The 13,906-nt window shown below is 36.6% G+C and overlaps 2 protein-coding genes and 2 pseudogenes across 2 annotated transcripts; 2 read left to right on the forward strand and 2 right to left on the reverse strand.

Moving 5' to 3' along the window:
• Window positions 1-43: 43 nt before the first annotated feature.
• On the reverse strand, window positions 44-2,743 carry LOC147940975 (uncharacterized; annotated as a pseudogene).
• A 43-nt stretch (window positions 2,744-2,786) lies between these two features.
• LOC147940976 (uncharacterized) lies at window positions 2,787-6,489 on the reverse strand (annotated as a pseudogene).
• A 1,322-nt stretch (window positions 6,490-7,811) lies between these two features.
• LOC104700589 (tropinone reductase homolog At2g29170-like) lies at window positions 7,812-9,285 on the forward strand. Its single transcript, XM_019227529.2, has 5 exons — window positions 7,812-7,913; window positions 8,029-8,236; window positions 8,357-8,573; window positions 8,658-8,764; window positions 8,887-9,285. The coding sequence occupies exons 1-5, from the start codon at window positions 7,819-7,821 to the stop codon at window positions 9,076-9,078; spliced, it is 819 nt and encodes a 272-aa protein (XP_019083074.1). The 5' UTR covers window positions 7,812-7,818; the 3' UTR covers window positions 9,079-9,285.
• A 2,459-nt stretch (window positions 9,286-11,744) lies between these two features.
• LOC147940977 (senescence-associated protein 13-like) lies at window positions 11,745-13,414 on the forward strand. The gene is made up of 5 exons (XM_087459270.1): window positions 11,745-12,103; window positions 12,194-12,401; window positions 12,497-12,716; window positions 12,811-12,917; window positions 13,013-13,414. The coding sequence occupies exons 1-5, from the start codon at window positions 12,033-12,035 to the stop codon at window positions 13,202-13,204; spliced, it is 798 nt and encodes a 265-aa protein (XP_087315396.1). The 5' UTR covers window positions 11,745-12,032; the 3' UTR covers window positions 13,205-13,414.
• The last annotated feature ends 492 nt before the right edge of the window (window positions 13,415-13,906 follow it).

Consider the following 13,906-nt stretch of genomic DNA (forward strand, 5'->3'; position numbering starts at 1 on the left):
AGCCACAAACATTCTAAAGATACAAGTTCATTCAAAGTCAGCCTCAAATGAATATAATATTGTCATTAGGCCAAGCCACAGTGGTTCCTACAACATCAGCTATGAATTCAACTTCAGAATTTGCTTTTCATACTCTAGCACCATCAACCTTTGAAACCTCTACCCATACCTTGCTAGCATTGGGACCTAAAAGGACGAAATGAACCTTCTCTGCTGGATCAGTTAAAGATAAACGACCGGTTGCAACTCTCTGTCTAGAGTTATCAATATCCAACAAAATACACTTATGTTTAGCACATTTGCTGCTACTACCAGTACTGGGACTAGCACTCTATAAGCAAAAATTATAACACATCATCAGAACAACAATTGCAATCAAATTTTCAACCAATCAAACATTCAAAAAACTAGTTGCAAAAACTTACCTGACTTGATTTCCTGGTTGATTCATCTCTTGGAAGTGTTTCGATTAGGTTTATCTTATCAATAGGCCATGCTATGGTCTCATTTAGTGCATCACCCATGATTGAGTATTCAGGCATTGGTCTCCATAAATAAGCATCAGAGTTTACCACTAGCTGGACCTTAACAACTATATCATTTGGTCCTAGTGCAATATCGTTCACCAAATGTTTAGGATCAGTTGACAACAACAGACCCTCAGCAATCAAATCACCATTTCCATTCCAATAATCAAAGATGTGAACTCTTCCTAGTGATGCATCCGGTTGCTAACAAGTCGCAAAAAATATACAATCAAATATTAGTAATCTAATTCACATTATTCTAGAGAGAAACACAGCAGTCGTAATTTACCTCTTCACTAGCAGTGTTAGGAGGTTGGGATAGGAAATCGTCCAATATTATCTTGTCAGTGGGCCATGCAATTTCACCTCCTACAGCTTGATTAAGTGAGACAATGGTTGGAGTATGTCTCAAGATATATGCTTCTGGGATTGATGCAGACTTCACAATTACAGCTGCTGCATTAGGACCCAATGGAATGCGACCAATCTTATATGTAGGTTCATTTGAACAGTATTCTCCTTCACCAACAACCACATCATTAGTCGAACACCAATCCAATAGCTGGCATCTAATTCCTCCTTTGGTAGCATCGCTTAAGTCAGACTGTGAAACCCGATCATGACTCTGCAAGGACATGATAACCAAAACATGCATATAAGTTGGTATCTAATTCGAAATTACACCTTAAAATTTCACATCATGACAGAACCAGTTTAAAATAGTTACCTTTTTACCAGCTAAGTTACTAACCACATTCTCCAAATCCGCAATCTTGGTAAGTAATTCTGCTTGAGTAGCATCAAGCTTCTGGACATGGGAGTCTCTAGTCTGTAAGAATGCCATCTTGGTAACAGTAGCGCCTCTGCCCATGCCCCTAAGTCTTCCTGGTTTGTCTTTTCCAATTACCTGACTCACAACATCGTCTCTAACATTATCCGTGGTTGTGGAGTCCATTTCACTATCAATTGTCTTGATCTTTTCCTGAATTCAAAATTGATACACAACATATAGAAACTACTTTCAAATAACTTAAAGAACAAACATTATGATTTTAGAAAATTCTTACAATAGTTTCTGCAAATTTTTCCCTCACAGGTCTTCCATCAGAATGTGTATGTCCTGCTAGCCACACCTTACTTCTAGTAACTTTCCTAGGATCAGAACTCTTTTTTTTTCTACAAGTTGATGTAGATTTTATCAAAAATACCTCAATTAGTCATACAACCAACCAATTCAATACAGAGGCACACATACCATGTCATTAGCTAAGCGAGACATTCCTTTGCGGCTGGTGGTGTGAGAAAATTTGACCCTTCCTCATACGTCTGAATTTTTCACTTTTTTCCTATTGACACAAAGATATGCCCATAAGTAATATACATAAAAAAAAGTTAAATAATCAATGGGAAGTTTTAAAATAACCTTAGAAGCTGTGCTATTCCTGCTATTCACCCAACTGTTCCAAGCTGATGCACATTGGATGTTGCTAGGCTTTAGTTCCTGTAATTTAACCTTGCTTTTAGTAGTTCAAACTTTTCTAGCCAGCGTAGATTTAGAAGCCCTCCACAAACCACCCATTTGCCTTAAGAGTGCATCTTTTTGCCAATCTTCTTTCAAATTGAACCTCACCTGTCAAATTAAAAACATTAAAAATATTTACAGATTATTAATAGATATACACGTAGTCAAGCTTACCTGAATTTCTTCCCACATTACGTCTTTTTTCCTTTCATCGAGATGTCTCCAGTCATCTAGCAGTACTGGCACATGCTCTCTCACAAGAGGACCAAGGAAAGAGGAGAGTGTCACTGATCCACTGCCAACATGCTCACCCATAGCATTAAATTCCAAATCCACCTTATCGTCATCATGCTTTGCCACTTTGCGCATTCTCGTTGGACCTCTTGACTTCCTCTTTTGGTTATCTGATTGTTGTGTTTTGTGTTTCAGAGGTGTTGGATTCTTGTACACGGGGTGAGTCTTCTTTTGCTTTAGTCTCATCTCTTTCTCCAACATCTGGTTCCTATGCGTTCTTATCTTCTTCAATTACATTTTGCATCATCTCAACACTCTGATATGGTTCCTCTGCACTATTATCTCCTTCACTTACATGAGCCTTCTTGTTTTTCTTCTTCCTCAAGGATAATACAGGACTCACTTCAACTCCTGCCTGGCGCTTACTGCGACGAACTACTTTAGCAGCTACAGGTTTCATCTTCTTTGGTTACCTGAAACACAATCAAGTTTTTAATTAAATCTTACACTAGAACACCTTCACAATCATCCCTAACACAAAAACTGTCATCATCAGTCTCATGATCTCCTAAATCTTCAATTGGCTGGACTGATGATTGTGCAGGAACTAACTCCTCTACAGTGTCCATCATGTTGTATCCTTTTGGTGGTGCCCGCATGACAACATACCAAGGTGAGTTCTCATCATCTCTGGAGTAAAAAACTTGTTTAGCTTGCGATGCTAGAATGAAAGGATCATTTAAGAATGATGTCTGGTTCATATGGAGACTGGCAAGTGTAAACCGTCTTCCTCTTTCACTCCATTCTCTTTGTTAGCCCAACTACACCTAAATAGTGGAACCTGGAACATGTGGTAGTCCATCAATACGATCTCCTTTATCACTCCATAGAATGCTACAATGTCTGCCATTTGTCTCGTATCTTTAGCACTAGCTCTACACATAGAGAATGCTTCATAAGTTACTCCACTATTCTGAGTCTTCCTCTTGACATCATCTGTTTGAAAGAGATGGCCGTTTACTAAAAAACCCTTGTAAGTTTGAGTGATATATCTTGGTCCAAAAGCAAGCCATATCAGTCTACTAGAATGCTCCTTCGAGTTACTTGGTATCTAACAGTTTAACAAAAACAATTATTTGTCATGAACACAACCACAATCAAATTTATAACTAACAAATTGATATATGACATTCTTCTAACCCTTTTCTTTGATCCACTGTAGGAACCTTTCATTATGATATTTCCACAATAGAGTTGAATTTTTTGCGCATCTTACATCTTTAGCTTGCAGTTCTTCCAAATGCAACATGTTTTCCATGTAGTTAGACTCAGATTTCGTAAAAGTCCAAGTTTGTAAAGAACAAACTCAATCAGATTTACCCTTACTCAATATATGGTTCCATGACTTCTGTATTCATGAGAATATACCGATGAGCTATGTCTCGCTCTTTATCTGTAAGAATCTTTTCTGTGGCTTTCTGCAGTGGTCGACCTTCAAGGACATGATCATCTGCCTCAACATCTTCATTGCGAGCAAGTTTTTCTTCAACTGGAACAAACTTCTGAAGGAACTCTAAACAAAACGCAAGACATTCACCAGCCAAGTAGCCCTCAACCATACAAGCTTCTGGCCTTGCAAAATTCTTCACATATGCCTTTAGTGTCTTCATGTATCTACATGTACATAAGAAAACTCGTTATGATGTATATAGTTACACGTATGTTAACATCTTAAATATATAGAACATAAAAATTACCTCTCAAAAAGGTACATCCATCTGAAGTGTACAGGGCCACCCAATCGTGCTTCTCTTGCTAGGTGTATTGGTAGGTGAACCATAATGTCAAAAAGTAAAGGTGGAAAGTATCTCTCCAACTGACACATTGTTTCCACGAACTCTGACTCTAGTGTAATTAGCTTCTCTGGATCAATTACACGTTGGCAAACCTGTTAAAGTAATTGCATACACGATTCACTGCTATACGAGGTCCTTTAGGCAGTAAACCTCTCAATACCACCGGAAACAGGTTCTGCATTATGACATGATGGTCATGTGACTTCAGACCACCAATGCTGGGAGGATCTACTGATACACAATTGGAGATGTTGGCACAATATCCATCAGGACCTCTGAATTTGGATAACCTTCTGCACAATTTACGTTTCTCTTCCTTAGAAAGCCAATACGCAGCTGGAGGTAAGTAGGTTCTCTTCCCACGTATCTCCGTATGTAAGTTTCTTCGAATACCAATGTCTTCTAAGTCTTTCCTGGCTTTCAACCCATCCTTGGATTTTCCACTATGCATTAGAATAGATAATAGTGCATCAGACACATTCTTTTCCACGTGCATGACATCAATATTATGCCTCACATGCAGATACTGCAACATTCAACAAGTGAAAATCAGAAACACACTATAGTAGTTAAAATTCAGAACCAAATTCAATTTTCATTATAATATCTACTAACCTTCCAATAAGGTAAGTCAAAGAAGATTGATCTTTTTTTCCACCGCCATTTATCGTTGCCTTCTTCATATTCATCAGCTGAACTCACATCATCATCATCTGCTTCAACTCTTTTTCTCTTGCCTTTCTTATCTAAAGGTCTACCAAATTCATTCCTAAAATCTTTAAGGCTCTCAAGTATTTCTGCTCCACTCTGAATTCTACTTGTAGTACCAACCTCCACCGTGTTGTCAAACCACCCTTTTCTACGTCTATAAGGATGCCCAGGTCTCAAACGCTTCCTGTTACCCATATATACATGTTTACGACTGAACTTTAACCACCTATGAGGTGTATCCTTCCCACAGACAATACACGCTTGCTTCCCTTTCACTTTACATCCAGCTAATGTACCTAATGCTGGATAGTCAGTGATACTCCACAACAATATAGCTCTTAGAGTGAAAATCTCCTGCTTAAACGAGTCATAAACCTCCATACCATCATTCCATAAGTCTTTTAGGTCATCTATCAACGGTTGTAGATATACATCAATATTGTTGCTTGGTGCGGTTAGCCCAGGTATCAATATTGACAACATGATGTTCTCTTCGTTCATACACTCCGTTGGAGCCATATTGTAATTGACTAAGAACACTGGCCATGTGCTGAACTTGGTGTTTTGGATAGCGAACGGATTCATCCCATCAGTAGAAATTCCTAGTCTAAGGTTTCTAGCATCCCCAACAAACTCTGGCCATTTATCGTTTACCTGGATCCAAGTCAAGGAGTCCACTGGATGCCGCATTGTACCACCTTCACTAGCATTAGTGAAGTGCCAACGCAAATCCTCATCCAACCGTTTTGATCTAAACATCCTCCTAAATCTATCTTTTATTGGAAAGTACCGTAGCACCTTTGCTGGAATCCCTTTCCTCTCCTCACTGGTGAGATTATCTGTTTCCCATCTTGATTCATTACATCCTGGACAACTTGTTGACTCTGCATATTGATTTCGATAAAGGATATAATCATTTATGCAGGCGTGAATGGACTCATAACCAAAACCAAAAAGCTTCAAGAATCTCTTCATCTCATCTGTAGACTTAGGCAGCACATTGTCTCCAGGTAGCATGTCATGAACTATTGTCAGTAGCTGATCAAAAAAATTCTCTGACATCCCACTCTTGACCTTTATCCGGTAAAGTCCCATGATTGCAGAAACCTTTGTGTAGTTCGCAGCCGTCAAGTATAAGGGAGTTTCTGCATCCTCTAACTTCTTCCTAAACTCGGTTTCCTCTTTACTGTCGATACCCTCCAACTCTTCTACATTGTGATTCTGAGATAATTTCTTGACTTCACTCGACTTGAAAGCTGTCCTAATCAACTCATAAGCCTCATACTCAGACGTATCAGCATCCGCTGTCTTTTCAATCCTTATATCCCCATGTTTACTCCAACATTTACTTCTCTTGTACTTTAGATCCATCCCTCTAATAACCAGATGCTCCAACACTGTCTCATTTGACTGATGAACCACATTGCGACAGTCAACGAAAGGACAGAACATATTTGATAGATTACCCAAACATCTTGCTGAATCAAACACAAATTTAGTTGCTCCTAGCTCATACTCAAGACTATTCCTGTAAGTAATAAAGGTAGACAAATAAAAACTAAGAAACCCGACTCTGAAATGATATGGATGAAGAACATTTAAGTTAATACCTTGGTAACCAGACCCAAGTTTTATTCATGTTACAACAGCTCCGACCAAATGTGCACACAAGTAATCAGAGACACTCACGTTAAGTCACAACACAAAAGAACAAGATATGTTAGAAGAATCAAGTTGGAGTGAGATACCTTCTAAATTTGTCTTCACTTTTCCTTAAATTGACCGACAAAAAAACGAAAATAATCAATTAGAAACAGATCAGAAGAATCAGAAGAATAAAACCCTAGATCGAAAGAATGAACAAGAATGAGATTTCGTATAAAAGAGTGAGATTTACCAGAAGAATAAAACCACAATTGAGCGAGGAGAAGCTGGAAAGACTCGGGAGACAATCCGATTTTGCAAAGACTGTGACTAAGATCTGTTTCGGAGAGTGAAATTTTAGGTAATGTGACAAAGATCTATTTGGGAGAGTAAAATTTGTGTGGGACACAGTCGGATTTCACAAAAAGACAGTAAAAATCGAGCAAAAAAAGAGAGAGAGAAGAAATGAAAATTTAGGGTTCCTAGGCAATTGGGGATTTTTGTCGAAAAGTGAAAAGTTTTAGCCTTCAAATTTTTCTAATTGTCGCGGGATCTAATTTTTAGTTTACCGCCTAACACTATCATAGCGTTTACTATTTGGTGTTGCTATTAAATATAGCCCAAAAATACAGAAAAAAAAAATTAATTTTTAATACAATATAACATAATGTTTACATATACACAAACGCTATTTAAAAAGTAAAGGTCTAATAACGATAGCATTATTGCCATAAACGCTATACTGCTGTGCTATTAAAACTCAAAATTCTTGTAGGGAATGAATGTAATGAAAATAAATGAAATTTTTTCCTTTTATTAATCAAAGTCTCTAAAACCAAAATCCATAATAATAATTTTTTAAAACCAAAGTGCTTTAGTTAACTGTCAAAGTTTCTACAATCCCAGAAAACTATAGTCATTATCGATCCGACTTTAAGGCTCACTATATTGATAAATGTGACAGAAATATCTTAAGAATGTTCATATATTAATGTTTAAGATTTTTACTAAACACTAGAAGCCATTATTATCATAGTGTCCGACTTTTAAACCGATTTTTAACTAACATAAAAGTCATCATTCTAACTGTGGAATTTTCAGTTTTGTCTAAGATTTTCCACTCTAATATATGAAAAGAGAATTTTCATGATTATAATGTGGAAGTTTCATTGAAAAAAGAAAACAAATCATTATCAAATTTATCATAACGTTGATTTTGAGATGAAGGGTTTCCAAAGTTCAAAACAATCACGTAATTTCTTATTGTCCATCCTCACAACTAGTATATATATGTGACCTTCATTAAAGAAACTGATATCCGGAAATGGCTAAGATAGAAGAAAACTTGAGAGACGACAAATCTAGATGGAGCCTTGGAGGCATGACTGCTCTCGTCACAGGTGGCTCGAAAGGCCTCGGGTCAGTTCCAATTCATCATACTTCACATATATACTATCCTAATATCCCGTGTATATATTTATCATATGGTCTTTGATTGTATCTCAATGTTTCAACCCATGTGTATGATGAATAGGGAAGCTGTGGTGGAGGAACTAGCCATGTTAGGAGCAAGAGTCCACACATGTGCCAGAGATGAAACTCAGCTTCAAGAGCGCTTACGTGAGTGGCACGAAAAAGGGTTTCAGGTTTCCATTTCTGTCTGCGACGTTTCGTCTCGTGACCAGCGAGAGAAGCTCATGGAAACTGTTTCCACTCTCTTCCAAGGAAAACTCAACATCCTTGTAAGTAAATGTATAAGAGCAGGATCAATAAGATTTTGAGCCAGATCAAGTGATTTTGTTCTGTATAACTGTATTTATATATTATGTTTGTTTTGGGCCTATATAAACAAATATGTATAGGTAAACAATGCGGGAACGTGTATAGCAAAGCCAACCACAGAGTATACATCACAAGATTACTCGTTTCTGATGGCTACAAATCTCGAGTCCGCTTTTCATCTCTCACAGCTCGCACATCCTTTGTTGAAAGCCTCTGGTTCAGGGAGCATCGTGCTCATGTCCTCCGCAGCAGGAGTTGTGCATGTCAATATTAGTTCTATCTATGCAGCAACTAAAGGTATATACATACTCAAAAAAATCATGATCCTTTAAGTTATGAGACTAACATTAACATGAGTATACAAAAATCTGCGTGCTTTAGGAGCTATGAATCAGCTAGGAAGAAACTTAGCATGCGAGTGGGCAAATGACAAGATAAGGGTTAACTCTGTCTGTCCATGGTTCATTGATACTCCTTTAGCTAAAGATGTAAGGCAATAAAATTAGAAATAAATACAAATAACAATTATCTAGCTCCTTATATACTAGATATAAATATAAGAAATATAATGACTTGTGAATTTTAACTTATGCCCAAATCTCTTAATCAGTATCTCGATGATGAAGAGTACAAAGACGAAGTGGAGAAGAAGACACCAATGGGACGTGCTGGTAAACCAAATGAAGTATCATCGCTTGTGGCATTTCTTTGTTTTCCGGCAGCTTCTTATATAACTGGCCAAACAATCTGCGTTGACGGAGGTGCCACGGTCAATGGCTTCTCTTTCAAGCCTCCGATTTAACTGGCGTACGTTGATTGTTTGTTTTGGTTTGTGTCTATGTTTATTTGTTTACTGTGTATTTATTTTCAAATAAACTCGCAATCTCTAGCGTCTTAAGAACACCTGTTTTATTGTTGAATAAAAATGAAAGGAGAGCAATCTATGCCGGTTGCTTCGCTATATCAACTATAGTTGAATAATATGAATGTGTTTTATGTCAAAACAAAACTAAAGAAAGGAGAGCCATCGTTTTCGTCTGATAATGTTATAGAAATGTAATTTATAAGAAAATGTAAATGTTTATATCTTAGATTTTTTTTTTTTGATTTTTTTTTGATTTTTTCTGTTTTTTTTTTGAACCTTTTCATGTAAACATAAATTACAAAACCTACAAATTGGTGTGTTTTTTTTATTTGTTAAAAGGTTTTAAAAATCAAACATAAGATCTTTGTATTTCTTGTCTACAAGCAATGAAGCAACACTTAATTTCAGTAATTGTTTTCCTGATACACACTAGAAGGTAAGCTGAATTTATAATCAAGTTAGTAGGAAACACCACCAAACGTCATAACATTATTACATTATTACAAGAAAGGTCATGTTATTCAGACATTGTTATAAACAAAATACGAATAAACCTAAACTAGAAAAAAGTATGAAGAAGCCTAAAATACTTTCATAACTCTCCAAAATATATTTATAGGGTCCATAAACCATAACTCCATATTATTTACCTTTTATTTTACCAACTGTCCATCAGTCCATGTTATGATGACACGTGATATTGTAATATATATTTTTTAAGTTCTTGAAAACTGTTTATGTTACCAATTGTTATTTTTATTTTTTTGGTCACCAAATGTTACCAATTATATAGTACGATTTTAACACACCCGACCGGAAATTATGTCAAGATGCATGTGCTAGTGGATACGGAGCTGTCAACATCCATAATCTGGAATTATTTTGTTTTCTTAATTAAACATGTGCTATTCGTTAAGTAACTATTAGCCAGGAAAATCCTATCACGTATATGATAAGAATGAAACTACGAATCGCTCCTCTTATCTATATCAGAATGATACAAAGTTGTAACCATAACCGTAAAAGCCTCTAGATACAACTAGAGCATTACTCTCACTCCACAGTAGTTTTACACGACTCTGTTTACAACAACAAACAACATAATCTCCAACAACAACAAACAAAGAGTATTTATATGACTAATTGAACATGTGCTACTCCATTCAAGCTTCCGTCGCAGGTGCCGAACGTCTAATGTATTATATGGCTTATGAGTATACGTGTACGGTCATCAATGTGTATATACTTTGAGATGAGAGGTTCTAAATTTTGAAACTATCAACTTATATCGATCACTTCTCTTTGAGATCTTTGATCTTCGTTGAAGAAAAGAATCCTCGCGGTCCGATAACTATGTATGGCATAGGAAGGGGGAAGCTTGGGAGAGATTGAGAGAACTCAAGATGGAGTCTTGGAGGCATCATTACCGCGCTTGTCACTGGTGACACTAAAGGCATCGGGTCAGTCCCCAGTTTTATAGAGTTTTATATTCTCTTTTATTGTTCTAGAGAACTCAAGTGATGGCAAAATGTTTGAGTGCTATAACATCGATGCTAGGGGGACTAAGCGTCATAAGGGGTGACTGGTAAAGAAATAAAGATATGATGTAATGCCCCCTATACAAATTTGCTCCCGTTGATTATTTTATTACCCATTTCATTGAATTATTTTAAGATAAATTGGATTATGTTCATCAATCTAGCGGAAGTGGATTTAAAATTTGATACCTTCTATACTTTTCTCATACTTACATTTGTTTACTAATTTTATTCGATTATCAACATAGATATATTTAGTGAACATCTCAAAATAAGTATTTGCACATCTCAAAGTTTAAAATTATTTTTGAGTTGGTAACTATTTTTTATTCTTGATATAGTTATTTTTCTATTTGTCATAAGATTCATTACAACTTCGTTGCAACAAATTAATAATTTTATCCGTAAACTCAAAGACAACAAAAAAGACTTTATCAAAAAAAAAAAAGACAACAAAAAAGAGAAAAAAATCATAGAAAATTATCGTGAAATTTTGTGATGACAATGGTATTTAAATAAAGAAAAAAATCGTTTAATATTTTACCTTCAGTAAAACTCCTTTTTGGAATCGGTTACTCGGCGCCACCAAATATTGTTTTCATAGGTGTTTTAGGTTACCTTTGAATACCGGCTGGAAGGTATTTTTTCAGGAGGTTGGAGACTCCAACCTAAGTCAGTTGCCATGACCTAGTACTGTTGTCCATGTGTCGTCAGATTGTAGAAAGGTGCAAAGTTATTCCCAATAATAGTTGAAATATTTAAAATTATTTTATAACCTTAAATAATAAGAAAATATCGTATCAACTAGCAACCTTATGAGTGTAACCTTCTATTATAACGTTTATGAGTATTGTTTGTCAGTTGTTACTATTTTGATAATTATTGTTCTTATATGTATATGGTCCGTTTGTTAAGGTAAACAAAAGTTACACAGTGATTTTCCTACTTTTACACAAGTTATATGCGTTGTTTTATGAACACATAGAAAATTACGTACATACAGTACGAGCAAGCATCAAATATCTTGATAACTCTTCAAAATATATACTCGTATGTCCTTTCTTGTGGGCGCCGACAGTACGACTGATCTCCTCACGAGAACTTATGGCTAGATCCGGTTGTGGGTCGACCGGTTATCATCCCTGATCTGGAATCTTGAGATGAGGGAAACTGACAGCCAGGAATACCCTATCATGGATACGTGTGGTCGAAGTCGACTGTCGGCCTGTTGGCAATGTGAGTACGTCTTGTACGTGAGGTGGCAAGTTTCAAAATTCAAAGCTATGCCGACTAGTCTATTTAAGATGTGTGATCTTTCGTTGATGAAAGGTCGTCACTGGCTGAAAACTAGGAATGGCAACAAATTCTAGATGGAGTCTTGGAGGCATGACCGCTCTTGTCACTGGGGGCTCTAAAGGCATCGGGTCAGTCCTTCTTTTCATAGATATGCTCTTTTATTGAACTATGATAATTTATTATTAAAGAATCTATGTTTGTGTGTGTTTCATGAATAGGGAAGCTGTGGTGGAGGAACTGTCTATGATGGGAGCCAAAGTCCACACATGTGCAAGAGACGAAACTCAGCTTCAAGAACGCTTACTTGAGTGGCAAGCAAAAGGGTTTCAGGTCACCACTTCTGTCTACGACGTTTCTTCTCGTGATCAACGAGAGAAACTCATGGAGACCGTTTCCACTCTCTTCCAAGGAAAACTCAACATCCTTGTAAGTTTACATATATAAGATTCTCCCCTTTGAGATTGGAATCCACAAGAACCAAATCATGTTGCGTTTTATTGTGTTTATGTATACTTGTATAGGTCAACAATGCCGGTACGTTCATTGTCAAGCCGACCACAGAGTATACAGCAGAAGATTACTCGTTTATAATGGCTACAAATCTCGAGTCAGCTTTCCATCTCTCGCAGCTCGCACACCCTTTGTTGAAAGCATCTGGTTCAGGGAGCATCGTGCTCATGTCGTCCACTGCTGGAATTGTGCATATCAATAATGTTGGATCCATTTATGGAGCAACCAAAGGTACCGTATTTATATACATGGGCCTCCTTAAAATATATATAATCTATTCCTTGTGTTATGATACTTACATATAAAAGTATATAAACTAATTTAGGAGCCATGAATCAGCTGGCTAGAAACTTAGCTTGCGAATGGGCGAGCGACAGCATAAGGGCTAACGCTGTTTGCCCATGGTTCATCACAACTCCTTTGGTTAACGATGTAAGGCCAAAATAAAAAGTTCTCCTAGTTCGAGAAAATGGAAATAAAAATGAAAAAAATATATTTTGATCTTAATTACTGTTAAAATTTCTTAGTGTCTCAATGACAAAGAGTTTAAAAAAGAAGCGGAGAAGAGGACAGCGGTAGGGCGTATTGGAGAGGCAAACGAAGTTTCACCGCTTGTGGCATTTCTTTGTCTTCCTGCAGCTTCTTACATTACAGGCCAAGCCATCTGCGTTGACGGAGGTGTCACTATCAACGGTTTCTCCTTCAAGCTTGTGCCTTAAAAACACATATATGCAAGTTCGGATTATATATATTCAATACATAAATTAAACCTACGTACGGGTTATGGGTCTGTGACTGTCTTCTTGTTAATTCTGGAAGACTTTTGGAATATTTATATGTTTGTGGTAACCATCGAGAGTCCAATATTCTGAAATCTATCTGTTGTCTAAAATTTCGAAATAAAAAAAGATATGTTGTTATAAAGAAAACATTGATTAAAACATTTTAAGGGAATCGATAGCCTGATAATATAAACAAAGCATCTCATGCATCTAATTTTTATGTGGAATATATCGTTTTAGCCATAGATAGACAAGAGAAAACATGAAGAAAAGGATTGTCTAAGTATATAATTGAGCTTGGTATTGCAAAAGCGAATGACCGATACATGGGCATGTGGACGTAAAAAGGACAATGTTTATACAGTATTGAGGTCTGGTCCAATTAGGTAGAGAATAAGTGAAATGGTCCTTGTTAAGTTTTAACAGCGATAACCTCTCAAGAACTCAACACAAATTAGCTCAACCAACACACAATCTCAGAATCAAAGAAAAGTTAAACCGAAATAAGAAAGCAAGGACACAAAGAATTGTTTACCCAGTTCGATTCACCGATGTGATGAATCTACGTCTGGAGCTGGATTCAACCCAACAATTTACTATAATGTATCAAGTGTTTCTTTCAAGCTCAAGAACAGAACT

This window comes from Camelina sativa, chromosome 7 (genome assembly GCF_030686135.1).
Source record: "Camelina sativa cultivar CO46 ecotype springtype chromosome 7, ASM3068613v1".
NCBI classification, from domain to species: domain Eukaryota; kingdom Viridiplantae; phylum Streptophyta; class Magnoliopsida; order Brassicales; family Brassicaceae; genus Camelina; species Camelina sativa.

What these genes read in the sequence shown, in the direction of transcription:
- LOC104700589 (XM_019227529.2), top strand. Translation starts at nt 7,819, where the DNA reads ATGGCTAAGATAGAAGAAAACTTGAGAGACGACAAATCTAGATGGAGC. An exon ending in GGTGGCTCGAAAGGCCTCGG is followed by an intron (nt 7,914 to 8,028) that starts GTCAGTTCCAAT and finishes TATGATGAATAG; the next exon opens with GGAAGCTGTGGTGGAGGAAC. An exon ending in ATACTCCTTTAGCTAAAGAT is followed by an intron (nt 8,765 to 8,886) that starts GTAAGGCAATAA and finishes TCTCTTAATCAG; the next exon opens with TATCTCGATGATGAAGAGTA.
- LOC147940977 (XM_087459270.1), top strand. Translation starts at nt 12,033, where the DNA reads ATGGCAACAAATTCTAGATGGAGTCTTGGAGGCATGACCGCTCTTGTC. An exon ending in AAGGAAAACTCAACATCCTT is followed by an intron (nt 12,402 to 12,496) that starts GTAAGTTTACAT and finishes ATACTTGTATAG; the next exon opens with GTCAACAATGCCGGTACGTT. An exon ending in CAACTCCTTTGGTTAACGAT is followed by an intron (nt 12,918 to 13,012) that starts GTAAGGCCAAAA and finishes AAAATTTCTTAG; the next exon opens with TGTCTCAATGACAAAGAGTT.